At 52.2% G+C, this 27,682-nt stretch overlaps 1 protein-coding gene across 5 annotated transcripts in view; it reads right to left on the bottom strand.

The window, feature by feature from the left end:
- The window catches only part of LOC123375712 (carboxyl-terminal PDZ ligand of neuronal nitric oxide synthase protein-like), a 191,375-nt gene that overhangs the window by 63,081 nt on the left and 100,612 nt on the right, over window positions 1-27,682 (bottom strand). For 3 of the 5 annotated variants that reach the window (XM_045026885.1, XM_045026884.1, XM_045026887.1), the window contains exons 3-6: window positions 20,934-21,026; window positions 13,224-13,297; window positions 11,589-11,697; window positions 9,863-9,992 (exon numbers count right to left, since the gene is read on the bottom strand). In XM_045026885.1, the coding sequence (XP_044882820.1) occupies window positions 9,863-9,992; window positions 11,589-11,697; window positions 13,224-13,297; window positions 20,934-21,026 (406 nt within the window). Of the gene's footprint in view, window positions 1-9,862; window positions 9,993-11,588; window positions 11,698-13,223; window positions 13,298-13,754; window positions 13,834-20,933; window positions 21,027-27,682 lie in introns of those variants that run through there. The other 2 variants (XM_045026886.1, XM_045026888.1) reach the window with 2 other exon arrangements.

Raw genomic sequence — 27,682 nt, 5'->3', positions numbered from 1 at the left:
GAGGCTAGGGACACCATTCTTACCCATCCTGGCTAATAGCCATTTATGGACTTAGCCACCATGAATTTATCCAGTCCCCTTTTAAACATTGTTATAGTCCTAGCCTTCACAACCTCCTCAGGTAAGGAGTTCCACAAGTTGACTGTGCGCTGCGTGAAGAAGAACTTCCTTTTATTTGTTTTAAACCTGCTGCCTATTAATTTCATTTGGTGACCCCTAGTTCTTGTATTATGGGAATAAGTAAATAACTTTTCCTTATCCACTTTCTCAACATCACTCATGATTTTATATACCTCTATCATGTCCCCCCTTAGTCTTCTCTTTTCCAAACTGAAGAGTCCTAGCCTCTTTAATCTTTCCTCATATGGGACCTTCTCTAAACCCCTAATCATTTTAGTTGCTCTTTTCTGAACCTTTTCTAGTGCTAGAATATCTTTTTTGAGGTGAGGAGACCACATCTGTACACAGTATTCGAGATGTGGGCGTACCATGGATTTATATAAGGGCAATAATATATTCTCAGTCTTATTCTCTATCCCCTTTTTAATGATTCCTAACATCCTGTTTGCTTTTTTGACCGCCTCTGCACACTGCGTGGACATCTTCAGAGAACTATCCACGATAACTCCAAGATCTTTTTCCTGACTCGTTGTAGCTAAATTAGCCCCCATCATGTTGTATGTATAGTTGGGGTTATTTTTTCCAATGTGCATTACTTTACATTTATCCACATTAAATTTCATTTGCCATTTTGTTGCCCAATCACTTAGTTTTGTGAGATCTTTTTGAAGTTCTTCACAATCTGCTTTGGTCTTAACTATCTTGAGTAGTTTAGTATCATCTGCAAACTTTGCCACCTCACTGTTTACCCCTTTCTCCAGATCATTTATGAATAAATTGAATAGGATTGGTCCTAGGACTGACCCTTGGGGAACACCACTAGTTACCCCTCTCCATTCTGAGAATTTACCATTAATTCCTACCCTTTGTTCCCTGTCCTTTAACCAGTTCTCAATCCATGAAAGGACCTTTCCTTTTATCCCATGACAGCTTAATTTACGTAAGAGCCTTTGGTGAGGGACCTTGTCAAAGGCTTTCTGGAAATCTAAGTACACTATGTCCACCGGATCCCCCTTGTCCACATGTTTGTTGACCCCTTCAAAGAATTCTAATAGATTAGTAAGACACGATTTCCCTTTACAGAAACCATGTTGACTATTGCTCAACAGTTTATGTTTTTCTATGTGTCTGACAATTTTATTCTTTACTATTGTTTCAACTAATTTGCCCGGTACCAACGTTAGACTTACCGGTCTGTAATTCCCGGGATCACCCCTAGAGCCCTTTTTAAATATTGGCGTTACATTAGCTAACTTCCAGTCATTGGGTACCGAAGCCGATTTAAAGGACAGGTTACAAACCTTAGTTAATAGTTCCGCAACTTCACATTTGAGTTCTTTCAGAACTCTTGGGTGAATGCCATCTGGTCCCGGTGACTTGTTAATGTTGAGTTTATCAATTAATTCCAAAACCTCCTCTACTGATACTTCAATCTGTGACAGTTCCTCAGATTTGTCACCTACAAAGCCAGCTCAGGTTTGGGAATCTCCCTAACATCCTCAGCCGTGAAGACTGAAGCAAAGAATCCATTTAGTTTCTCCGCAATGACTTTATCGTCTTTAAGCGCTCCTTTTGTATTTTCATCGTCAAGGGGTTCCACTGGTTGTTTAGCAGGCTTCCTGCTTCTGATGTACTTAAAAAACATTTTGTTATTACCTTTGGAGTTTTTGGCTAGCCGTTCTTCAAACTCCTCTTTGGCTTTTCTTATTACACTCTTGCACTTAAGTTGGCAGTGTTTGTGCTCCTTTCTATTTGCCTCACTAGGATTTGACTTCCACTTTTTAAAGGAAGTCTTTTTATCTTTCACTGCTTCTTTTACATGGTGGTTAAGCCACGGTGGCTCTTTTTTAGTTCTTTTACTGTTTTTCTTAATTTGGGGTATACATTGAAGTTGGGCCTCTATTATGGTGTCTTTAAAAAGGGCCCATGCAACTTGCAGGGATTTCACTTTCACGGATTTCACTTTCACTTGCAGGGATTTCACTTTGGTGTATTTGGAGAGAATGGGGCAAGTTGAGTTCAAAGATAACTGGGCTAATGTGCTGGAGAATGCGGTAGGAGCCAAAGAGCTGGTAGTCCAATTTATGAGATGGTCTGTTTGTGTGTACGTTTTTTGTTGAGAGCCATAGCTTCTGGCCTAGCAAAAAGGCAGGCCCCTCCTGTCATTGACGGTCCACATGTTGTTTCTTTCTTCTAGGTGTCCTCCAGGTGAACTTTTAGGTCATCTTGGGTTTGACATATATTGTGTCTGATCCAGGGCTGCTGGGCTGTGGGAAGTTGTGGTTAGCTCCAGGTAAAACCAAGGATAGAACCCATAATTTGAAAAAAAAAAAAAAGGCTTTGCACTGTAGAAGCATGTTCTGCGTTATTGTACATGAACACTTTCTGAGGTAGCAGCAAGAACCCTTTGTTCTGGTGGAAGTTTATGTAGTGTCGAAGATACTGCTCCAGAATCTGGTTGGTTCTCTCCACTTGACCATTTGTCTGAGGGTGGTAGGTGGAAGAGAGGCAGGAGCAGAGACCCCAAATCCAGAGAGCGTCTCACATAAAATGGGAGATAAATCACACATCGTGCTCAGAGACCATGTGCAGTGGGAGGCCATGGAGGCAGACAACTTGGTCCACACAGACCTGGGCAGTTTCCTGGGAGAAGTTTAGGCCAGTGCTGGGGTGAATGTGCCATCTTTGTGAGGTGGCCCACTACTGTCAGAGTGGTAAAAAAACCACCAGACTCAGGTAGTTCTACTAGCAAATCTAAGGCAATTACTGTCCAAGGGCCGGGGGAGTCTCAAGGGGCTGCAGGAGTTCAAGGGTTCCCAGGGGTTTATTGTGCAGTGCCTTGCAGTGGGTACATACATTGCAACACAGACCTGCATATGAGGCCACCAGAAGATATGAGAGACAAGGCGCTGAGTTTTAAAACAGCCAAAATGTCCAGCTGGGGGGTGGGGGTGTGTAGTGAGTTGGTGTGGCTCCCCCCGTGCCCAGCGGAGGGAGCGCCCTTGCAGACACTGAAGTGGGTGAAGCCACCGCCGCCTGTTCCCGCCCCCCGGAAGTCAAGGGGCGGGACAGGAAGTATAAAAGCCGGCCGCCAGAGCTCAGTCAGGAGCCAGCCGCCGCAGGGAGCAGACGTGCCGCAGGGAGCTCGAGATTGGGAAACCTCCGGGACCCAGGGCAGCTGCCCAGACTGGCTGGAGCTTCCCCGTGCCCGTTACCTGGAGGAACTCCCAGAGCTTCCCCGCGCCCACTACCCGGAGGAGCCCCCGGAGCTTCCCCGCCCCTGCTGCTACCCGGAGGAGCCGCCCGAACATGCCTGGCCGGACTTCCCTGAGGAGCTAGCGGACCTGCCACCAAGCCCTGGCCACGAGGAGCCCATGCTGGTGGACTGGCCGGGGACCGATGCCACGGACCAGGTAGGCCCTGAGGGGGAGACTGGAAGTATCCTGGGGGTAGCCGACCCCAGTCAGGCTGCAGACACACCCAAACCTATGTCAGTGTGTTGCAGTCAGGATCCCCACTGACCGTCAGCGGTGATAACCGCTGCTAGGGCCCCAGGCTGGGATGCAGTGGAGTGGGTGGGCCTGCGTCCCTCCTGTCACCCCACTCACAGGTGGCAGTCTTCCCCCTCACCCCAATGCTCAGGCGTAAGGGCCTGGGCCTATGTACTAAACTGTTTGTCTGCTCAGCCCCTGCACCAGAGGGCCTGAGCTCCCTGAACTTTGTACAGTTGCTCAGCCCTGCACCAGAGGGCCTGAGCTCCCTGAACTTTGTATTGTTGCTCAGCCCTGAAGCAGAGGGCCTGAGCTCCTGTGACTCTGTACGGTTGCTCAGCCCTGAAGCAGAGGGTCTGAGCCCCGTCCCACCCTTGAATCTTGTGCTTTACCCGGCCGTGGGCCAGGAGGGCCCGTGCCGTGGGACTTTGTGTTTGTCACCCAGGACCGCCGGGGGACCGACCCGGACCAGACGGGGTGTAGTGAGCTGGTGTGGCTCCCCTCCGCTCCTCGGAGAGGGTCGAGCCCCGGCATGCACGTTTACAGGGTGTCATGGCATACTGGTAGGGCTGTGTCACGGAGTCCCCGAGCGATGCTCTGGAATTGCTCCCCACAAAGCCAGTCAGGACTTTGGGGAGCCTCCTCTCCCTCGGAGCAGACTGTCTTCAGGGCAAGAAGCTCACACGCCTTCACCTCCTGGGTCTCTCCTAGGAGCATTCAGCATATGCTCCTCCATGCGCTTCCCACAGCGAGTCCGCCCAGGCGGGGTCCTGGGGAAGCCACCGGGTCCTGCACCCCAACCTTGCAGTCAGAAGTGACTCTCAGCCAGCCAGTAAAATAGAGGCTTATTTAGATGACAGAAACACAGTCCAAAACAGGTCTTATCGGTACAGACAACAGGACCCCCTTTAGTTAGGTCCATCTGGGGCCCCAGGGAGGCCCCAGCCCCGTTGAGAGGCCCCAGCCCCGTTGAGAGGCCCCAGCCCTGTTGGGGCTCCCCTCCATTTTCCAGCCAGCTTCCAAAATTGTCAAACCCTCTCCAGCCCCTCCTCTCTGGCTTGTCTCTTTCCCGGGCCATGAGGTCACCTGATCTCTTTATTCTCCCACACCTTTAGCATCCCCCTGAAAGGGGGGAAGGGCCCAGGCCATTAGTTGCCAGATGACAGAGGGTCGGCCATAACTGAGGCACCCACACAGTATTTAGAGGAAACATTAAAAACAGTCCCACTTCATCACAGGCTGTAATCCTTGGAGGCCTAGGGAGAACATATATATGCTCATTCAGTAGGTTACCCTGTCTCGGACATCGTGGGGGTCCTTACTTATAGCTTTCTGCTTGACTGGAGGGATTCCCTGGGTGAAGGTTGATCATATGAGGGTGAGCAGATCTTGGTGGGGAGCCATGCCCAGAAAGTTCTGAGGCTTGAGGATGGAGGAGGTTTTGGAGTTCAAGTCTTTAAGATCAGCGTTCCTTCTGGGACAAAGTGTCAGCCTAGTTTGAGTTCCTGGAAGACAGGAGATTGCAAAATCAAAGTGCAAAAAGAATAAGGCCCACCGAAGTTGTTGCTGGTTGGAGGCCTTGGCCCAATGCAGATATGTGAGGTTCTTATGATCAGTGTACACCTGGACAGACTATCGGGCATCTGCTAGATAGTGGTGCCACTCTGCAAAGGCCATCTTAAATGCCAGGAGTTCTTTGTTCAAAATTTTGAGACGTGTGGGTGCAGCAATTGTTGAGGATTGTGCCTTTGGGGTAGAACTGCTCTGATCGCCAGGTTGGAAGCTCTTGCTTTGATGATGAAGGCTTATGTGGTGTCGGGATGGACCACTTTGGGAGTGGTGGTAAACGCAAGTTTTAATTGCTTGAAGGCTTGCTGGGCCTTGGGAGACCACAGGAAACTGGTGTTTTTGAGGAGCAAGGCAGTGAGAGGGGCGATCTGCTCCAAGAACTTTGGGATGAATGGGTGATAGACGTTTGTGAACCCAGGAAAGGCTGTAGTTCATGAACGTTCCATGGTGCTCCCCCATTCGAGGACTGCCTTTATCTTGTGTGGGTCTATTTCAGTACCCGCGGGAGATAGGATGACCCTACAAATTCTATGGAGGACTGATCAAAGGCACATTTTTCTAGCTTCATACAGAGACCAGACATGCATGCTGTGTTGTTTGGCACTGTCTGAAAAGATCAGTATGTCACCACGTATTGGCCCACAATGTTCCAGAGCACATCATTAATAAATGCTGAAACATCGCAAGCATTTGTCAAACCAAAGGGTATCACGAGATATTCAAAGTGCCCATAATGTGTTCGAATGGAGGGTTTCCATTCGTCCCCAGCTCTAACTTGTACTAGGTTGTGTGCCTCCTGGAGGGCTAGCTTTGTGTGTACCCAGGCGGTGCTCATGTGGTCCATTAGCTTGGGGATTGGTGGTAATGGGTATCAGTTTTTAATGGTGACCTGATTCAGGGCCTGATAGTCCACACATAGTCTGAGGCTTCCAACTTTTTTTTTTTTTAAATAACAAAAAGGACTGGGGCTCCGGCAGGCAAAGTGGATTTAGGAATAAAGTCCTTGGCTAGCTGGAGCAGAGTGTGGCCAGTTCTGGATCTGACATGGTGTCCATACACCTGAATGTCTGCCCCTGGTTGTTGCTCAACTGGGCAGCCATAGTCCCTGTGTGGGGCAAGGTGTCTGCAGGCGGTTTGATGACATCTTTGCAGTCGCTGTATTTGGATGGAAGTCGAGGACCGGAATCAGTGGGCGGCTCTGTGGGGCCAGCTTCCCTGGTGTGTGACTGCTGGGGTACTGTGTGCTGCCCACTTCCTGGGGTCAAGCAGTGCTGCTGGCAGAATTGTGAGATTTTAGCTTGTGCCAGCTGAGAAGAGAGTTATGGTGGGCCAGCCATGAGAGACCCAGGATGAGGGGAAGTGCAGGGAATGGATGGCACCGCATGCAGGTCTCTCAATGACCTTGGATAGGAACGGTATCACTACTTGGAAATGCAGGGGAGGAGAACAGGGCATGCAGGAGGAACACGTTCACTGGCTGTTCCTGCAGAAATGACTGATGGTGAAACAGTTCATGGCAAAATTAAAGTTGTCAGCAGTAGGGTTCTGGGTCACTCCTCTGAGATGGGGGTGGGTGGGTGGTTCACAGCCCTCCAAATGACGATTTCAGGCTGTGGGCAGGCTCAGGATGCAGCCCTATCTTGCTCTGTGCTCGGCTCACTTTCTGGAGAACTCTCCTCTGAGAAGGGCAGGCAGTCACCTTCCACAGAGTGCAGCTGTGCAGCAGAGGGATTGCACAGCCAATCACTGGGCAGCAGGAGGGCAGGATACATGGGCCTTGGCCAGCATTAGGGCAGAAGCATGCAGCAGTGCTGGCCGACACTGAGGCTGTCAGTTGAGCTAAAGTATTTGCTGTCATAACTCCTAGAGGAACAGCATGAAGAACCTGTTGTGTGTGGGGCCCTTGTCTGACTGGACGTCAGTGGGTTTGAGAGTATGAACTGCCCCATATGTCCTGCTGGGATGAGACTGAAACCTAATGATGCTGTTTTGAGTTCAGTCCACTATAAGAGCTCAGTATTATGAGGAGGAGGAGGAGGGGGAGAAAGAGGCAATGAGTCTGCAACGGGGCTGCCTGGCAGTGGGTCCCTGAGGGCACAGGTCTGTGCTGAAGGACGTCCCTTGTAACGCCTTGTCTCAGCACCGGCAGGGTGAGCAGGCGGGCGAGCAGACCTGAGAACCAGTGGGACTGACAGAGTACACAGAGCAGAGGTCACTGGCTCTCCTTGCAGGCCTAGTTCCAGAGAGAGAAGGATGGGCTGGGCAAGGAGATTGGCATAGATGGGGAACTGGGCACCCTCCAAATGGTCTGGGACTTTGGTGTGGCATGTAACTGGGAGGAGCCAGGGTGCTTGGGCGGTGCAGAGCCGGGAGATGGGCCTGGAGCTGAGTGGTCGGGGAGGCCCTGGGAAAGACAGCACAGAAGCCATTCCTCGGGGTGACAGACAAGAGAGAAATGTATGCAGGACCCAGCCTGGCACATGGGGAAGAACACACCAAACTGGCTCCAGCTTGACTCCTCACGAAATGCACTCGCTTAACCCTGGTGTGCTCCATGCCTAGGAGAGATGCCAATGCTTCTCAGTTCTGACTTGCAGCCCCACTCCCAGCCCTGGGCTCCCCACTCCCAGCTCTGCTAATGCCCCTCAATCCTGACCCGCAGCCCCCTGCTATCCCAGCCCTGGGCCCCCACTCCCAGCTCTGCTAATGCCTCTCAATCCTGACCTGCAGCCCCCCGTTATTCCAGCCCTGGGCCCCCACTCCCAGCTCTGCTAATGCCTCTCAATCCTGACCTGCAGCCCCCCGTTCTTGCTGCCCTGGGCCCCCACTCCCAGCTCTGCTAATGCCTCTCAATCCTGACCTGCAGCCCCCCGTTATTCCAGTCCTGGGCCCCCACTCCCAGCTCTGCTAATGCCCCTTAATCCTGACCCGCAGCCACCTGCTATCCCAGCCCTGGGCCCCCACTCCCAGCTCTGCTATTGCCCCTTAATCCTGACCCGCAGCCACCTGCTATCCCAGCCTGGGCCCTCACTCCCAGCTCTGCTAATGCCCATCAATCCTGACCGGCTGCCCTCTGCTATCCTAGCCCTGGGCCCCCACTTCCAGCTCTGCTAATGCCTCTCAATCCTGACCCGCAGCCACCTGCTATCCCAGCCCTGGGCCCCCACTCCCAGCTCTGCTAATGCCTCTCAATCCTGACCCGCAGCCACCTGCTATCCCAGCCCTGGGCCCCCACTCCCAGCTCTGCTATTGCCCCTTAATCCTGACCCGCAGCCACCTGCTATCCCAGCCCTGGGCCCCCACTCCCAGTTCTGCTAATGCCCCTTAATCCTGACCCGCAGCCACCTGCTATCCCAGCCTTGGGCCCGCACTCCCAGCTCTGCTAATGCCCCTCAATCCTGACTGGCTGCCCTCTGCTATCCCAGCCCTGGGCCCCCACTCCCAGCTCTGCTAATGCCTCTCAATCCTGACCCGCAGCCCCCTGCTATCCCAGTCCTGGGCTGCCTCCCTCCCCCACAGCTCTGCTGACGGCCCCAAACCCAACCTGTGGTACATTCAAAATCCAGTCTGCAGAGATGACCCGTGCCTGCTGATAGTGGGGGGCACAACCCTGAAACAGCTCAAGTCACAGCCCCCCCCAAAAGCAGCAGCATCTCCCTACAGCTGCCAGCTATTCCTCCTGCCTCTGCCTCTCCCTGCCCAGCACAGCTTGCAGGCTCAGCTGCCCCACAGAGAAGGGGCCCAACCGCACCATGTGACCGATCAATCTTGTGAGGCATGTGACCCCACATGACCCCCACACGTCACCTCTACCAGTCTGTGCCATTTCTGTCCATCATATGGGGAGGGGCATATCCCCTTTCCGAGATCCTCCCCGCCCCATGGCACTGGCACTCGGGAGACGAGCATGCCCCCTCCCCACACACTGCTGTATTGTAACTCCAGTGACCGGTGTAACTTCGTTTTCTTGGCCCCAGCTGAGGCAACTCCTCCGAGACTCTGTCAGCTCAGGAGCTGCTTGTTTGGTGCTCACTGCAACTCGGAGCAGAGAATTCCGCGGGGCCAGCCCCAGGGCGGAGGCGGAAGGTCTGCTCGGGGCCAGGAGTTACTTTAATACTATGTTCTCGCTTTTACGTGTGCACCAAGTAAATGTTATGGGCTGCAAATGAGAATCCCAGGGCTGCAGAGCTGGAAGAGCCCTCGATCCAGTCCCTTGCCTTCTGCTGAGGCTGGACCAGGCACACCTAGACCATCCCCAACAGGGGCTTGTCTAATATGAGCACTCGCAGCTGGCACAATCCGCAGCCCTGTGAACGGGTTCCCAGTAGGGCGGAAGGTCCATAGGACGAAGGCCAGGACCTAGCAAATGCCACTCCCTGCTCTGGGTCCACATCCCAGAGGGAGAGGACGTGTGCACGCCTTGTTCTCACAGCCCTCCATTAGCCGGGGCAGAACGGCACTGTCAGACACCGCTGGCCTTCGCGCCCCAGTGGGGTCTCTGCACTACCTGGCACCTGTACATTGCTTCGGGGGGGGCCTCCATCTCCCGGGGGGGGGGGGGGGCCGCCCGCTCCCTGGGCGAGCCACAAAACACCTGCAGGACAAGAGCACGACTGGAGGCCATGGCCTGCCCTCAGCAGGAGTCCCGAGCACAGAGCCTCTCCCCGCCAGCTGCAGCGTACCTGGGCCACCCATGTCCTCACTGTCACCATCCTCCTGCCCGTCCGCGTCCTGCTGGGTGTGCTGCAGGCTCAGCTTGTGGCAGACCTCGAAGGCCTGCCCCACGGTGCGGACGATGCGCATGGCCTGGCTCTGGGGCAGAGGAGAGAGGAGCTGTGATGATGGGCCGTAGGGATCGCGCACCAAACCGCTGAAGTTGCTGACAGCATGGGAGGCTTTGCTGGCCAGAACCCCAAGGAGCATCCTGAGGCTGAGCCGGAGCCCTGGATGGCTCAAGGGCCCAGGGCTCTGCAAAGAGCTGCATCCCAGCACCCCCTAGTCCATGCACAAAGGGAGAGCTCTGATCTACCTTGGGGCCCTGTGGCATCATGGTCTCTAAGGCTCTGATACAGAGAGGCTCCTAGGAACATGACAAACTTTCAGCCCTGAGTGCTACCTCCAGGGAAGCTGCACTGGAGTTGGCAACATTGCGTGATTTCTGTCTCGAATGCCTCTGGCCCTCGCTGCACAGCTCTGCCCTCCACACAGTTCAGATCATGCCTCAACTGGCCTCTGGCCTTAGCTGGCGTTTGTCCAGCTTCGGCTCCAGGTGTCGTTCTAAGCACTTCGCCCCTTGCTTGGTGAGTGCCGACTCCCAGATGTCAAGGATCTCTAGCAGGGAGGTTAAATATCTCACAGTTCCCGGTGCAGCCCCAAAGCGTGATCCATTGCTGCCCAACCCATCTCAGTGAGGGGCCCCACGTTGGTGCACAGAGCGGGGTGAGGGGGGAGCAGCTGGGGGCTTTTCCCAGCTGCCCTGACAGGAAGGGGAGAGGAGGGGAGAGGTGATGGCCACAGCTCTCTGAGAACAGCAGGCCGGGGCAGTGTGGTCCTGCCCTAAGGGGTCTCGCAGCCACATCAGCCTCATGCCTTGAGTTCCTGCCCATCCAAACTAGCCAGTGTGGCCAGTCCCTTCAAGACCTGGGGAAAGGCAGCTCTCCCAGAGCACAGCCCAAGCCTTGCAGCTCCTGTGTGACAGAGATAGCTTGGCTGCCCGCTGCGCCCTCTGACCCATCAGTCACAGCATTAACACCCCGCCAGGCCCACGGTGAATTGCGACAGGTGCTGGTAGGGGAGAGAAGCAGTGAGGAGACGGGGGATGGCTTTGTAGCTCAGGGCCGGCTCTAGGTTTTTTGCCGCCCCAAGCCAAAAAAAACAAAAAACAAAAAAACCCCAAACCCTCTGAGAGTGCAACTGCTGAAGCTGGAATGCCGACCCAAGGACATGCTTGGTTTGCTGGTGCCTAGAGACAGTCCTGTTGCAACCGAGGCCAGGCAAATCTGCTGACCCCAGGGGTGTGGTACCAAGAACCCCCCATTGCAGTGAGAGGACCCTACTGGCTCTGCCCAGCGCACGATGGGACAATGGCTGTGGGGAGGCTGGGCAGCTCCTTGCTGGCAAGTCCCAGAGGTGGTGGCTAGAAGGCTCTGTACAGCAGGGTGTGTGAGGAAGGGGCTGAGCGCTGCGGGCCTTACCGTGCCTCCGAGGCAAGGCACACCTGGAGCTCCCGGAGCTCTGCCTTGCCACAGGCTGGTGGTGGCGCTGGAGGGAGAATCCAGGAGCTCCGGGGTATCCAAGAAACAGCCATTTCCCAGGACCTCCCCATAGGCACAGCACGTTTGAGTCAGCAGCATGGCCACCCTGCACCCTCACAGAGACCCCGCATCCCCACAGCCCCGCCGCAGGTACCTTCTTCTTGGACTTGAAGACGTTACACCTGAAGACGTTGCTGGAGCCGTCTCTGGCGATGTAGCTGAAGATCTTCAGGTCCTGGGAGTCGTGGGACACGTAGAATATCCTGCATGGAGAGAGGGGAGGGACGTCTGCATTACAAGCCCCATCTGTGGCGCTCAGCGGGCTGGAAGGCCTCACTCATGCTGCTTATGGGGCAGGTGCTCGCAGTACTCATGGCCGAGCCAATCCACAGTTCAATGGTGAGCACAGCCTGCCCATGCTCCTAACTCTTTCCACTACCCCTATCAGCACCGGCACCGTGCTGGCTGGGGGGGCCACACAGCAGCCAGTAGAGCAGCTGGGACTGGCCGGCAGCTCATCAGTGACTCATGGGTGACTGGGCCCCACAGACCCTCACAGTGAAAGGGAATGGGCCACCAAATTGGGTGGACACCTGCTGTCTTCCCTAGTCACGTTTCCTCTCGCTTCCCCACACCTGGCCCTGCCAGTGCCCCCCACTTGGCCAGCAGCACCCTGTTAGCCCAGCCCCGCCCCTACAGGGCTCTGCCCCCTGGACAGTAGCTCCCGCTAGCCCAGCCCTGCCCCCATAGGGCTTTGCCCCCCTGGCCAGCAGCACCCTGTTAGCCCAGCCCTGCCCCCACATGGCTCTGGTCCCCACATGGCCAGCAGCACCTGATAGCCAGCCCTGCCCCCACAAGTCTCTGCCCCGGGTCAGCAGCACCTGCTAGTCCAGCCCTGCCCCCATAGGGCTCTGCCCCCCTGGCCAGCAGTACCCTGTTAGCCCAGTCCTGCCCCCACATGGCTCTGCCCCCCACCTGGCCAGCAGCACCTGATAGCCAGCCCTGCCCCCACAAGTCTCTGCCCCTGGCCAGTAGCACCTGCTAGTCCAGCTCTGCCCCCCTGGCCAGGAGCACCCGCTAGGCCAGCCCTGCCAGTGCAGCTTCAGTGATGGGGTGTAATGGGGAGGAAGCCCCTGAGGGCCTCCCTGCTGGGCCAGAAGACAGATTTGGGACATATGCCCTTCAGGAGCTCTCCAAAGCAGCCAGCTCCCTGGGTGAGCTGAGTTGGGCAATGACGGTGGCCAGTGGGGGAAGGCAAGGGGCTGGCATAGAGCATGTGCCTTGGCTGCTGGCAGAGCATGGAGCCCTGCCCTTCCCTCCCACTGCAGAAGCTCCATGTATCAGCCATAAGGCCCAGCGGGCCTAAGGTCTGCTGGGATCCAGGGCCACGCTGCTCTGCTCCCCTGCCCCAGGTTTGGAGGAGCACCAGCGGGCGGCTCTAATCCCTGCCAGAGAATGGTTTTCCCTCAAAGCAGCTCATTCACAGGGGCTCAGTGACTCCTGGCCTGGCTCCGATTCGGCTGCCTGTCTGCGGGGGGCCCTTGGGGGCCCTAAAATTCCAGCACCTGCACTGCAGATGATCCCCTTCTGGGTTCTGTGTACGGGGCCCAGTGGGCTGTGTGTCAGAGCCAGCACCCCCAGGGCAGTGGCTGGGCAGCATCACATCCCAGGGGAGTTCCAGGCACCCCCAGGGCACTGGCTGGGCTGTGTGAGAGCCAGGGCAGCTCCAGGCACCCCTGGGTCACTGGCTGGGCAAGGGGAGCCACATGCCACCTTGAGGGGCTCTTACCTGTAGATGGGATCCTGCATCACCAGTATTTTGCTCTCGTCCCAGGTCCATTCCTTTTTCTGCAATGAAGGCAGCTGTAAATGAGGATGTTAGGTGCTGTCCATAGCTCATCAGCACAGTGCAGTACAGGGCCCTCTAAATCTTGCCTTCCTTCTACATTTGACCTCCCTGCCCCTTCTTTACAATGCTTGACCTGGGCCCACTTCCATTCTGCCCAGGCATCACTCCTGTCCTCCGCAATTGCCTTCTCTCCTGCGTTCTGCCCCTCTGACTCCGATGGCAGGTGCCAGGGGAGTTGTAGGCATCCCTTTCTTGCCAGTAGGTGTAGATGTTTACCCTCTTTGTCCACAGGGGTAGACTGGGGGTGTTGCTGTCTAGCCCTTTTGGAAGCTGCTTGGACTACCAAAGAGTTGGGAATGGGGTGAGAAAACAAAAACTCAGCCCCTTTTGCCAGCACATAAGAATATTTTTCTGCCCTGTTGGGGGTGGGAACGCAGATAGTGGGGGGGGGGGGGTGCCAAACAGCCCTACCTGGCTCAATTATAGCCTCATGAACAGGGAGCACTATTTTGTTGGATCCAACTAGGTGGAGGATATTGAGAGTTTGTGCTGGGATTCCTGAACCTCTTCCAGAAGAATCTGAAGCTCACTAGCAACTCTATGAAGAAGATCCTGGAACTGCCTGACATCATCGGCGGAGGAGAGAGACATGGCGTTATCCGGAGATGATGATGACAGTTTTGCAGGTTCCGGTGGAACCACTGGATCCAATACGTCTTCCTCTTCCTCTACTCTCTAGCAGAGCAGATTCTCTGCAGAGGGGCACTGATTCCAGGGCTCCAATATGGCCAGGAGGAAGGATCAAAAGGGGGATGCGGAGGCCTCCATTTCATGGGGTACCAGCAACGCTGAGCTAAATGCTGAGGTTCATCTCAAGGTAGTGTAAGTCTTTTCAGTGGCTGGAGGGAAGCTGTAACTTGAGGAAGAGGGATAGCTCAGTGGTTTGTGCACTAGCCTGCTAAACTTAGGGTTGTGAGCTCAATCCTTGAGGGGGCCATTTAGGGATCTAGGGCAAAAATCCATCTGGGGATTAGCCCTGCTTTGAGTAGGGGGTTGGACTAGATAACATCCTGAGGTCCCTTCCAGCCCTGATGTTATATGAAGAACCAGATGATAAACTTTTTTTCTCCGAGCTGTTGACTCCCCAGATGGTATTCTGACATCACTAGACAGGAATGGACCAGATGGAGGGTATTCCAGATCTGGGAACGTGGAGGGGCACAGGATTCAGTTCTCCCCAGAGTAAGAGGGGCTTTCTCTGTCCAGACCATCAGAACTGGAGAGAGTGCTGACGAGGATGGTGCCATGGGCAGGTAGTGAACAGTCTTAATTGGGGCTGAGGGACCCAAAGTTTGGGAGGTGCCGAGGGTCACAGTACCAATGGGTCATGCTGCAGCACTGACAGAGCTCAATGTTTATGGACTTTCTTGTCAAGCCTCTGGGACTCTTGGGCTGAGGTGCTGGGCTTGCTCAGAGCCACATCCAACTTCTCTGAAGTGGGTTTCAGGCATATGAGAGTGCTTCCTGGGCTCCTGAGAAGATCCTGCCAGGACTCTATGGCAGTAGATTCTCTGCCACCAGTGTCGGATATAACAGCAAAGAGCTTGGCTTGTTTAGCCTAACCAAACAAAGGCTGAGGGAGATAGAATTGCTCTCTATAAATCTATCAGAGGGATAAAGACCAGGGAGGGAGAGGAATTTTTTAAGTTAAGTGCCAATGTGGACACAAGACCAAATGGATATAAACCGGCCATCAACAAGTTTAGGCTTGAAATTAGATGACGGTTTCTACCCATCAGAGAAGTGAAGTTCTGGAACAGCTTTCCAAGGGGAGCAGTGGGGGCAAAAAACCTAACTAGCTTCAAGACTGAGCTTGATAAGTGTATGGAGGGGATGGTCTGATGGGACTGCCTAGTGACTGCTAGCAGCAAATATCTCCTGTTGCCAGAGATGGGGCACTAGATGGGGAGGGCTTGGAGTTACTACAAAGAATTCTTTCCCAGGTGTCTTTCCTGCATGCTCAGGGTCTAACTGATCGCCATATTTGGGGTCGGGAAGGAATTTCTCCCCAAGTCAGATTGGCTGAAAACTTTGGTTTTTTTTTAACCTTCCTTCGCAGCTTGGGGCACGAGTCACGGGCAGGTTTAAACTAGTTTAAATGGTGGATTCTCTGTAACTTGAAGCCTTTAAACCATGATTTGAGGATTCAGTAACTCAGCCAGAAGTTATGGGCCTATTGAAAGAGTGGGTGAGGTTCTGTGGCCTGAAATGTGCAGGAGGTTGACTAGATGATCATGATGGTCCCTTCTGACCGTAAAGTCTATGAGTCTATGAGCAGGAGACTCGCTCCTTGCTGAGTCTGAAAACTCCCTAGGCTAACAGGGAGTTTCACAAGGGAATTCTCCAGGTGAAGGAGGAGCAAATACAACACACTTGGGGTAAGTGGCTGTCTGTAGTGTGTGTTTGTATTTGGGGGTTACTTGCTGTGTGCTGAGCTTGTGTTTGGTTGGTTGTTTGTTTGAGGGACTGTGTGCTGTGGCTGGCAGTTGGAAGCTGTGAGCTTCCAAGTAAGGTTTGAAAGCTAGAAGCCTCTGTTAATTGGCTGAGCCTTAGTCAGTGGGCGGGGCTATCAAGAAGGCCAGGGCTTTATAAAGCAGTGCACAAGTGACCAGGGGCTGCTAATAGGGAGTTTTGCAAGGGGAGTGGGAAGGGAGCAAGGCTTCACTTGCTGTTCTTTAAAACCTGTAAACTAAACTACATTCAAAACTTCTTGATTTAAACAAAACCTTTCATTTACTAGGTAGCTGCAGGAGACAATGCAGGCAGAAGCCCTGCAGCACAGTGGGGGCTATCCAGTTTATTGCACTGAGTGCAGCATGTCTGATTACCTGCTCTATGGGCAGGTGGCATATGTGTGCATTCGGTGCAAGGAGCTCCTGGCCCTCAGAGAGCACGTACGGGCTTTGGAAGCCAGGGTGGCGGAACTGGAGGAGCTAAGGGAGGCAGAGAGGTATGTTGATGAGGCTTTCCGGGACACTGTAGAATTGTCCCAGCTCCGGTAAGACAGCCCCATAGCTGTTGAGGAGGCCCAGGGAAGCAGAGCAGTCAACAGGAGCAGAGGGAAACCTTCCCATAGTTGGGACCCTCCTTCCAGATGGTGTTAGGGTATCCTCTCGCACTGAGGTTACCTCTCCAGAGGAGGGAACTCCAGTCACTAGGAAAAGGCAGGTGTTAGTAATGGGAGATTCAATCATTAGAAACATAGATAGCTGGGTTTGTGATGACCGGGAGAATTGTATGGTGACTTGTCTGCCCAGTGCAAAGGTTGCAGATCTCTCGAGGCATCTGGATAGACTTATATGTAGTGCTGGGGAGGAGCCAGTGGTCGTGGTACTTGTAGGTACCAATGACATAGGGAAGGGTAGGAGAGACGTCCTGGAGGCCAAATGTAAGCTGCTAGGGAAGAGACTGAAATCCAGGACCTCTATGGTGGCATTCTCAAAAATGCTCCCAGTTCCACGCGCAGGGCCAGGTAGGCAGGCAGAGCTTCAGAGTCTCAATGCGTGGATGAGACGATGGTGGAGAGAGGAGGGGTTTAGATTCATTAGGAGCTGGGGAAACTTTTGGGATGGGGGGAGCCTATACAGGAGAGATGGGCTTCACCTAAACCAAAGTGGAACCAGACTGCTGGCACTTAACATGAAAAAGGTTGCAGAGCAGTTTTTAAACTAGGAGATGGGGGAAAGCCAACTGCTGCAGAGGAGCATGTGGATAGGACAGAGACTTCTCTTAGAGGAGAGTCTATTGATAGAGATTCTCTAGGTTATAGTCAGGAGCAGAGGATGGAAGAGGATAATGTAAGGGCCAGATCAGATGAGAAACATTCACATAAAGAATCAGACACATCAGAAAAGGGCAGACAAATAAATATTGACAAGTTTTTAAAGTGCTTGTACACAAATGCTAGCAGTCTAAATAATAAGATGGGTGAACTAGAGTGCCTTGTGATAAAGGAGGATATTGATATAATAGGTATCACAGAGACCTGGTGGACTGAGGACAATCAATGGGACACAATCATTCAGGGGTACAAAATATATCGGAAGGACAGAACAGGTCGTGCAGGGTGGGGGGGAGTGGCACTATATGTGAAAGAAAATGTAGAATCAAATGAAATAAAACTCTTAAGTGAATCCACATGTTCCATAGAATCTCTGTGGATAGTAATTTCATGCTCTAATAAGAATATAACATTAGGGATCTATTATCGACCACCTGATCAGGACAGTGATAGTGATGATGAAATGCTAAGAGAAATTAGAGAGGCTATCAAAATAAAGAACTCAATTATAGTGGGGGCTTTCAATTATCCCCATATTGACTGTGAACATGTCACCTCAGGACAAAATGCAGAGACAAAATTTCTCGATACTTTAAATGACTGCTTCTTGAAGCAGCTGGTATGGGAACCCACAAGGGGAGAGGGAACTCTCGATTTAGTCCTGAGTGGAGCGCAGGAGCTGGTCCAAGAGGTAAGTATAACAGGACTGCTTGGAAATAGTGACCATAATATAATAACATTTAACATCCCTGTGGTGGAAAGAACATCTCAACAGCCCAACATTGTGGCATTTAATTTAAAAAAGGGGAACTATGCAAAAATGAAGGGGTTAAACAGAAATTAAAAGGTACAGTGACTAAAGTGAAATCCCTGCAAGCTGCATGGATGCTTTTTAAAGACACAATAATTAGAGGCCCAACTTAAATGTATACTCCAAATGTATACTCCCAGCGCTGGGGCTTTGACCACACTGGCGCTTTGCAGCGCCGCAATTTGCAGCGCTGGAGAGGGTGTGTTTTCACACCCTGCTGCAGCGCTGCAAATTTGTAAGTGTAGCCAAGCCCTGAGTCATGCATGGACATGTGACTTGCCTAGGTGGCTACAAACTCCATCTTGTTGCTGTGATTTTGCACAGGAGAACAAAGGGGTTTCCACCCAAAAGAGAGAGAATATAAAAGGCCCTGAAAACCCCTCAATTTTGTCTTCAGTACTGCTTCTTACCTCTGGAGGGACTTTGCTACAAACTGAAGCTCTGAACAAAGGACTGAATGACGCATCCCAGCTGTGGATGTACTCCAGAGACTTGATTTGAACCTGCAGTTTATTCCATCACTGCTATGAGCCTGAACCAAGAACTTTGCTATTGCTGTATGTAATTGATTCCATTTAACAGTTTTAACTCTCTTCTATATTTCTTTCTTTTTATGAATAAACCTTTAGATTTTAGATTCTAAAGGTTTGGCAACAGCGTGATTTGTCGGTAAGACATAACTTGTATATAGACCTGGGTCTGGGGCTTGGTCCTTTGGGATTGGGAGAACCTTTTTCCTTTTACTGGGGTATTGGTTTTCATAACCATTTGTCCTCATAAGAAGTGGCTGCTGGTTATGATACTGGGAAACTGGAATGTCTGAGGCAATAGCTAGAGTGACTTCTGGTTAGCCAGTGGGGTAAAACTGGGGTCCTCTCTCTTTGGCTGGTTTCGTGTGCCTTGATAGTAAAGGAGCCCCAGCCTTGGGCTGTAACTGCCCTGCTCTAAACAATTTGTCCTGAATTGATACTCTCAGTTGTGTCCTGCCAGAGGCAGCATTGTTACAGGCCCTACCAAATTCACAGTCCATTTTGGTCAATTTCACAGTCATAAGATTTAAAAACATTTAAATTTCATGATTTCAGTTATTTAAATCTAAAATTTCACGGTGTTGTAATTGTAGGGCTCCTAACCCAAAAAGAACATGGGGGGGGAGGGGTCGCAAGGTTATTGGAGGGGAGGTTGCAGTACTGTTACCCTTACTTCGGCACTGCTGCTGGCGGCGGTGCTGCCTTCAGAGCTGGGCAGCTGGAGAGTGGAGGCTGCTGGCCAGGAAATCAGCTCTGAAGGCAGCACCCCAGCAGCAGCAGCACAGAAGTAAGGATGGCATGGTATGGTGTTGCCACCCTTCTGTGCTGCTGCCTGCAGAGCTGGGCTGTCGGTTGGCAGCCACCACTCTCCGGCCGCTCAGTTCTGAAGGCAGCAGTGCAGAAATAAGGGTGGCGATACCACAACCCCCCTAAAATAACCTTGCAACCCCCCTGCAACTCCCTTTTGGATCAGTACCCTCAGTTTGAGAAACGCTGGTCTCTCCCATGAAATCTGGTCTTTTGTGTGCTTTTACCCTATACTATACAGATTTCATGGTCTGTGATGGATTTTTCAAGGCTGTGAATTCAGTAGGAGCCATGGACCATTAAAGATATTGATGATCATGTTTATATTTGGCCTCCATTGTTTCCCTTGAGGAGACAGTTCCCCAGCCCTGTACAGCTCACTGGGACATATTTCATACCCTCCTGTGGCACACAAGCCACATCCCGCAGGTCTCACTGGGTGTGGCTTATTAGCCTCCTCTGTGGGGTCCACTTTGCCCAGGGCCCCCCAGTCCTGGCCAATCCACAGGCGCAAGTTGTCAGCACCTTCATTGTTACTACCAAGATGCTGTTCCCAGCATGCAATGGGCCAGCTTGCTTGGGCCAAAGTGGAGCACTGCTCCCTTCCAGTGTGCATGGCCAGCCCTGCTCTGGGGAGGAGGGACGCATCTGGCCCACTGTGGGCTCCCTCGTGCAAACCCGGTCTCTTTGGTCCCTGGGCCTGACTGACCCCAAGACCTGGAACAGAGGGGAGGCAGCTTACACCACTGCTAGCCAGGGGCTGCCAGGGCCCTGCCTGAGCCGCTGCAGTGGCTCAGCTCCTCCCACCAGCACACCCACCCACCAGGACACTTTCAGCCCGGGGGCAGAGCCAGCACTCGTTCTCCAGCCATATGGGGGCTATTTCCTGCTCCTTCACACCACTGTCGCCAGGGCAGAAGGTGAATCCCGCTATTTGGGCCGGACCCCCCACTACCCAGCCCCTGGGTCCCCACTCACACCTGGGCACAGCAGGGTACAATGCAGCCAGCCGGGGGAGCGGGTGTTGCCTTGGTGCCCATTGTGACACTGGACCAGGTAGCAGAGTGAGGCCTCGCAGGGGTCAGTGGCAGACCATGTCCCTCCCTCCTGCCTGGGCTGGCCCATACTAACCCAGGTGCTCTTGGGGAGATACCAGTGTAACCCTGGGGGCTGGGGCTCCCCCACCCCCAAGCTTTCTGCTAATGACAATGCAGCTCCCTCATCCACAGCCCTGCAGGCTGCCCCGGCAGAAAAGAGAGGGGTTGGATATGAATTCCCCCTCCCTCTGGGCCTGGTTCCAGGGCAGTAATCGCATGCTTCCCACAGAGAACTAGCTGCAGCCTGAGGCAAGCAGTGTGTCTGCTGCAGGCTGGGCCTGGCCAATCCCTGCAGCCCCTCTAGGCCCCACCAACCAAAGGGCCTGCTCCCTGCAAAGCCTCTGTAAACAGACAAGCCCTTTCTATGCACAGGGAAGCTAGCCAGAGCTCTGCACCTGGCTGCAGGGGCAACTCCCTCTCCCCTCTGCCCAAGAGGCCAGCTGGCAGGACACACCCCAGAACCTGCGACAGCCATAGCCCCATCACTCACACTAAGGGGCCCAGACCTGTCGCCGCAGGTGGAGGGGACCCCACCGCACAGGCTCAGGGGGCAGAGCCTCTTACCTTCTTCTTCTTCTTAAGCAGTACCTTCACCCCGTCCACTGACACCAGGAGACTCACTTTCTTCTTCTTGATGTTCTTTGCTTTAAACTCGTACTGGGGGAGGTAAGGGAAAGGCCAGTGAACCCCCTGCACCACCTGCCCACGCCCTCCCACCAAGCAGCACCCGATTGCCGGCACTGGGCGCTGTGGCGGAGGGCAAAGGAAGGATCTCGTACACTCGCACACACATGCACACAGGCACACCTACACACGCATGTACATGTACAAACACACGCACATGTGCAAACAGAAGCACGTACAGTCTAGTCCACAAGGCTCTTGCTCTCCCTGTCGGTCTCCTGCTCCCCACTTCTCTCTCCCACACAAGCAGAGCATAAGACAGCGACACTGATGCACAATATGTCATATCAGCTGGGACCAACAATGCCACTATGCCAGTATCCTGTGTTAGAAGCTCAAGAAAGGCATCCCCCTCCTCAATGTCCCGGCTGGCTGCAATGCCAGCTCCTGGTGGCACTAACGACCCGGTGACACCTTTTCGGGGGAGATGGGATGTTACATTCATCATCCATTTTTATTGCAAATCTTCAGAGAAAAATAGTACCTAGGCAAAGATGTCAGCAAGTCACTCAGAAATTGGGATGCTAACCCACAGGGCTGGACCACACAGCACGCACACCCTCCCAGGGCTAGTCCATATCCAAATCCCACCCCACTGCTTCCCAAACTGCCATCTAGGGATCACTAGCTGTCCCTGGAGCATTTGCTGGCCTTCTGCCCCACGCAGCTGGCTGTGACCAGTGGCTAATGTACCCTTTCATTTAAAGTGAATGTAGTGATGTTGTATTACACCACTGTGGGTTTGGCTCTAGTCGCTACAGTTTCAAGCTCAACAGAGCAAAATTGTCTCTGGTGCTTTTCTCAAATGTGGAGGCTCTAGGGACACACAAAGTCCAAGGATACCAACTGCAGACACAATCACCAGCACAAAGTTTGATTAAAGCACTAAACAAAGTTACAATTACCCATGCCTATAGAAACCCTCCACAAACCTATGCAGTAATTATACCTGCAGTCATCCTCACGTCCCCAACGACATTCATGGGAACGATGGACCTCTCACCAACTGATCATTGGTAGCGGGAGAACTACTGCTGGGGGTTTTCCTGTGGGTATTCCCACTTTTACCCAACCAGGGAACCCTTTATATATTGCAATTCTACCTATGCCTAACACCTTATGTATATGCATGAAGGTGTCAGCCGTCTTTTCCTTATCGGTACTTCTACACCCCAGGAACATTGGGGTGCCCCGTTTTATAGATTGTTTATAGTTCCTCTTATTCTCATTAGCATCTACGCACAACATATACAATGCGGTCAACACAGACATTCCTTGATGTGTTGACCGCAATCAGGTGTCTTGTGGTCTCAGACAATATGCTGTGGTCTACTGCAATCATCTACTGGCCCATCTTTACCATAACCTTGTGACTTTATGGGCATAGAGTTATTCCTAGGTCATTCACTCATGTTAAGTATTCTGATGCCTATGGCCTAGTATGGCTAAGCTGACATCTTACAGGTCTCAGCCTTAGGCCATGCGTCTCAGCCTTGCTTTCCTTATCTACCTAATACACACTCATCACTGTCAATCCTATATGTCTATAATCCTACAACTTCGATCTATTTAGCATTGATTGTTTATGAACTGACCATAACATCACTTAATACAATGATACGTGGATGACAGAATGAACTAACTGGCAACACTGACCAGCTCAGAGGCAATGAGAACTACACAAAACATGTCCCAGCTCTCATATCTCCACAGGGCAGGGACATTACATGAACACTAATAGGGGCAGAGGCGGGTCAGTGCAGTGGGGCTGGGTCTGTGTGATTGTGGGTCAGCGCTGGGGCTCCATGAGCTGATCTCTAGGAAGATGTGGTCCATCCTATGGCACAGCAAGAACCCCATGGACATTGATCTCTACAAACAGAAAGGGGTTGGCTGGTTGTTAAAGTAGCTGCTCAGACCCAGCAAATTCCTGCTCAGCCTCCCCAAGCCCCCTGCAGGTTCTACTGCAGCAGTTCTTGGCCCACGCTGCTGTGCTGGGGTGCTGACGTGCACTTCTGTGTGGTAAGCACTTAGGATCCTTGGGGACAGAAGGTATTGACGATGGTAGGCTCTGGCACGCTGAGACCACAGGCTACTGTGGTGACCAATCTGTCTCACTGTGTCCTTGTTCTCTCCATCTGTCTGTCTGTCTGCATCTGGTGTCTCTTGTCTTGTCCTTAGATTGCCAGCTCTTTGAGGTTGGGACTGTCTCTTTGTGCTGTATTTGTACAGTGCTAGCACAATGGGGTCCTGGTTCGGGCCAGGGGCTCCCTACGGACTCCACAACATAAATACAAAATACTAACTGCTGAAGGCTGGTAGTAAAGTATATTGCTATGTCACCGACATTGGATAACTCTGAATCTGGTACAGGCTGGTCAGTCTCCCCACCCTTTTGGGATCATTTGAGCCTTGTCTCAAGAAATCACAGTCTGACTCAAACATATTTACATGCCTTAAACTGAGGGGCAATCGCCCTGGTCATTCCAGTGTATGCCAGAGCAGAGGTTCTCAAATGCGCCCAATGTATTCTGGGGTGTGTGTAGGAAAAAAATATACTGCACACATTTTATCCACAGCAATGAATAACTAGCAAAGCTGATTCCTCCAGACATATTATGTCCTCAGGTGGCGCTGTGCATTTGACTCTAGGTGGCGCTGTGTATTTTGATGGATTTCTGTTAAGCTTGCATAGCATTATACAAAGTCGTTGCCATCTGTACGTTAATCCGTTTGCTACAGCACAGTGCGCACGTGTAATTGTAAGCATCGACTAGGGTGACCAGATAGCAAGTGTGAAAAATTGGGACAAGGGTGGGAGGTAATAGGCGCCTATATCAGAAAAAGCCCCGAATATCAGGACTGTTCCTATAAAATCAGGACATCTGGTCACCCTAGCATCAACCACAATCACAGTTTTGCTTTTGCTCCTATTACAATGGATTGTTAGCTCATTCGTGGAATTGCTCTGCTCCAAAAACCAGGAGCACTCATCACACTAGTAACAACAGTGCAATGCCAGTAAGCAGCATCTCACTTTCCTGTATACTTAAACGGCTCTGTTTGAATCAGCGTCTTAGTGGTTTTCATATTTTGTGAGAGTTGAATGTTGATGTTTTTTGTCAGTGTATGTACTTGTGTGGCAGGGGACACCAAAAAGGGGGCGTGATCAAATAAGTTTGAGAACCACTGTTCCAGAGTACCCTGCGTGCTGCGCACTGGCTGAGTGTTGAGGAAGGTAGAGCAGTATGGGGTAAGGGACAGGTGGTTTGTTGCTCATGCCCCCCCCCCCCCCACACACACACTCTCTCTCTCTCCCTGTGAGCTGGGCAGCACAGCTGCACTCACATGCTCACTGCTGTTACAAGAGCACACTGGGAAGTGGAGTTTGGTGCACGGTGTATTTCAGAACTGATCTCACTGCAGAGAGAAAAGGCCCAGATAAAAGAGCGTGGGTTAGACACTGTAGCAGGGTGGACCCTGCTCCGGCCCTGAGGGCTTTAGAATGCTGCCTGACAGGGCTTGAGAGGGGTTAAAAGCGGCCCTGACAGAGCTGGGCTGAGTGGGAAAGTGGCTGCAGCTGGGGCCACGCCCCAAACTGAAGCCCTGGGGATTATAAGAGGCAGGAAAGCCAGAGCCCAGACAGAGTCTCTCTCTGCTCCAGAGAGAGATGGGCCTAGCTGCTTAGGGAGCTGAGAAGGCACCTAGGGTGAAGCAGGGCTGGGAACAGGCTAAGGAGCTGGGGAAGCTCCAGCCTGGACAGCCCCAGGCTGCGGCCTAGCAAAGGGCCTATAGGTACTGTGGGTTGCAGAGGGCAGCCCAGGGGTAGGACGAAGCAGCAGGTCCAAACCCCCTTTGCCTGTGATGAGTGGGCTGATACTGCAGTCTGCCCCAGGGAGTGGGGCTAGACCATGACTGTCAGTAGCCACTACTGAGGCAAGGCGGGGATAGTAGCGTGGGGTTCCCCTGGGAGGGGGAGACCCAATTATAGATAGCGGGCACCGGGTCCAGGGAGGGACGCCGGGGCCAGAGAACGGGCGGGTCACCAGCCTGCCGGGGGCGCTCCAGGGCCGGACCGAGGGACATTCCGGGACCGACCAGCAGGAGGCGCGGCAGGGGTGAGTACCACCCGTTTACAGACACCCATACAAACCCCAGCCCAGCTTCAAGGCTGCCCCCAGCAGCAGGCACCTTACTGCGACATTAGCAGTGTGCACTGAGATATTGGCTTCGTCAGCCAGCACTTGAAAGGTAATTTAACGATAACAGCACTAAAGTACAGTTCCCCAAAGCCACTGAACACCTGCTGATGGACGTGAGATACAGATGAATCAGACAGAACAGTGCCTGAAGGCTGCAATGAGAGCGACAGCTCCTAAACCTTTCCGCTGCCTCCAGCCAGCCAGCTCCTGGCGTGGTGCAGAGCTGACAGCCTGGTGTGGCTGCAGCGCTAGGGCCTAGATCTGCCCCCAGCAAAGTCTGACTCCCACCTTCACGCTGCTCACTGCCGACACACCTCACCCTCCTGGAGGGACACCCTTCATGGGGGAGGGGACTTCTGACTTGTCCCTTGGCCTCTCTGCTGAGGCTGCCAACAAAGGGGCCAGCTGGGGTGGGTTTTCAAATGACATGGAGGCCTGTCCACTGGACCTGGACTGTGACTCCCAGCCCCAAAGCCATTTCATGCCCAGCTGGCCGCAGAGCACTCTCTCTCTCTGACATCAGTGAGTGCCAGGGAGCATTTGAAATGAATGAAGATCAGATGAGATTGACTCAGGCTATGTCTACACTACAGAGCTTACAGCGGCACAGCCATACTGATATATGTGCGCTGCTGTAAAACCTCTTGTGTAGCCGCTCTATTGCGATGGGAGAGAGCTCTCCTGCCGGCGTCATTAAACCACCCCTAACGAGCGGTGGTAGCTCTGTTAGAGGGAGAAACTCTCCTGCTGACATAGCGCTGTGCACACTACCACTTATGCTGGTGAAATTTATATTGCTCAGGGGGGTGGAATAGACATGGTCTAATTATCTCTGTATGCCTGGGCTCTAAGCGGGAGGGAAGGGGAGGAGCCCCTGTGTTTTGTGCTAGGAAGGTCTAACAAAGAGCTAGTGAAGCAGTCTGATCTTGAGCTGAGAGAAGGCAGGGCCAGGCAAGGCAGGGAAGAGGTCTGTGTGCGTGCATGTGTGCAGGGGAGTTGGAATGTCGTGGGGAGATCAGGCTGCTCAGATACTTGCTGTGGGGACTAAATTAAAGCAAATCCATAAACTAAAGGAAAGAACCCTTGGCTAGTAAGTGCCACACAACTCTGTCGCCCTGACAGCCTGTCCCAAAGCCAAAGCTCCACGGTAACCGGAGCAAAAAGAAGAGCGGCCCGTTACTGAGAGAGAAGAGGGCCCAGCTTACAGCACAGACTCCCCTGCCCCCAAAGCACAGACACATCTTTTGTACCCTATCCAGCAAACTGGTGCCAGGGTTATCCCACAGGGCAGACTGATTTATGTTAAAGTGATTTAAGTCACAACTTTTAATCATGATTTCAATCAGTAAGCAGGAAACCTCAATTTAAATCATCAATTTTAATCTTGTTTTGCATTTGTACTTCTAGTTATTTTCCTAATGAAAGGCTGATTCTCATTGTCTGGTAGACATTAAAACATGATGATTTGCAATTACATATGGCCGTTACACCAAATTTGGTGCTTCTTTTGGCTACCAGGAGGATACACTATATCTATACACATTTATTTAAGCAACTATACAGCCTAAATTCTGTGTTCAGAGTCTTAATTTTTATATTTTTATTATGGCAAATGATGCATTTGACATTTACTAGATGATGAATTTTTTACTTCTCATGTGTGTCCAGCTCAATTCAGATGGAAATTAGAATTCAGTGTTATCTATAGTTGGTAGATTTCACTGATTGTTTCTGGTTACCATGTCCTTCAAGATTTTAGAACTTGTAGAGCTCATCCTCTCACACTTAGTTTTTATTCATAGACTGGAAGAGGAAAACAAGCTTTCCTGCCTTTTCAATTCTCAACTGATTTCTTTACTAATCATTGAGCTGAACTAATTGAATAAACTAAAATGATGAAAATATTCACTCTGCGCCTGCAGAAGAGGCCACTGCTGTCAAAAGCTGGTTTAGCCCTTCAGCAGACTCTAGTTCCAGGTGCTGAGCTAGTGATTTCCATCAGTACAGAGTTTTGACTTTCTTTAAAACATCAGCAGCAAATATGTACTGATTAATAATATTTTTTAATTTAATTTAAATGATTTAATAGTAAGTTTAGGCCTTAACATAAGAGGTTATTTACCTATAACTGGAGGTTCTTCGAGATGTGTGGTCCCTGTCTGTATTCCACTGAGGGGTTACGCATGCACCATGTGTCTAGAGTTGGAGAATTTGAAAGTTAGTGTCCATTGGTCTGCGCATGCACCATGGCTCACCTTATGCTTCCATCCGAGGCGATAAAGAGCAGGACAGACTGACCTTGTCTTCAGTTCTTTCCCTACTTCAAATTGACCAATCCACAGCAGAGGGGAAGGTGGATGGCGAGTGGAATACAAATGGGGACCACACATCTCAAAGAACCTCCTATTACAGGTAAGTAACATCCTT

This window comes from Mauremys mutica, chromosome 8 (genome assembly GCF_020497125.1).
Source record: "Mauremys mutica isolate MM-2020 ecotype Southern chromosome 8, ASM2049712v1, whole genome shotgun sequence".
NCBI lineage: Eukaryota > Metazoa > Chordata > Testudines > Geoemydidae > Mauremys > Mauremys mutica.
This window is presented reverse-complemented; position numbering and strand designations above follow the sequence as displayed.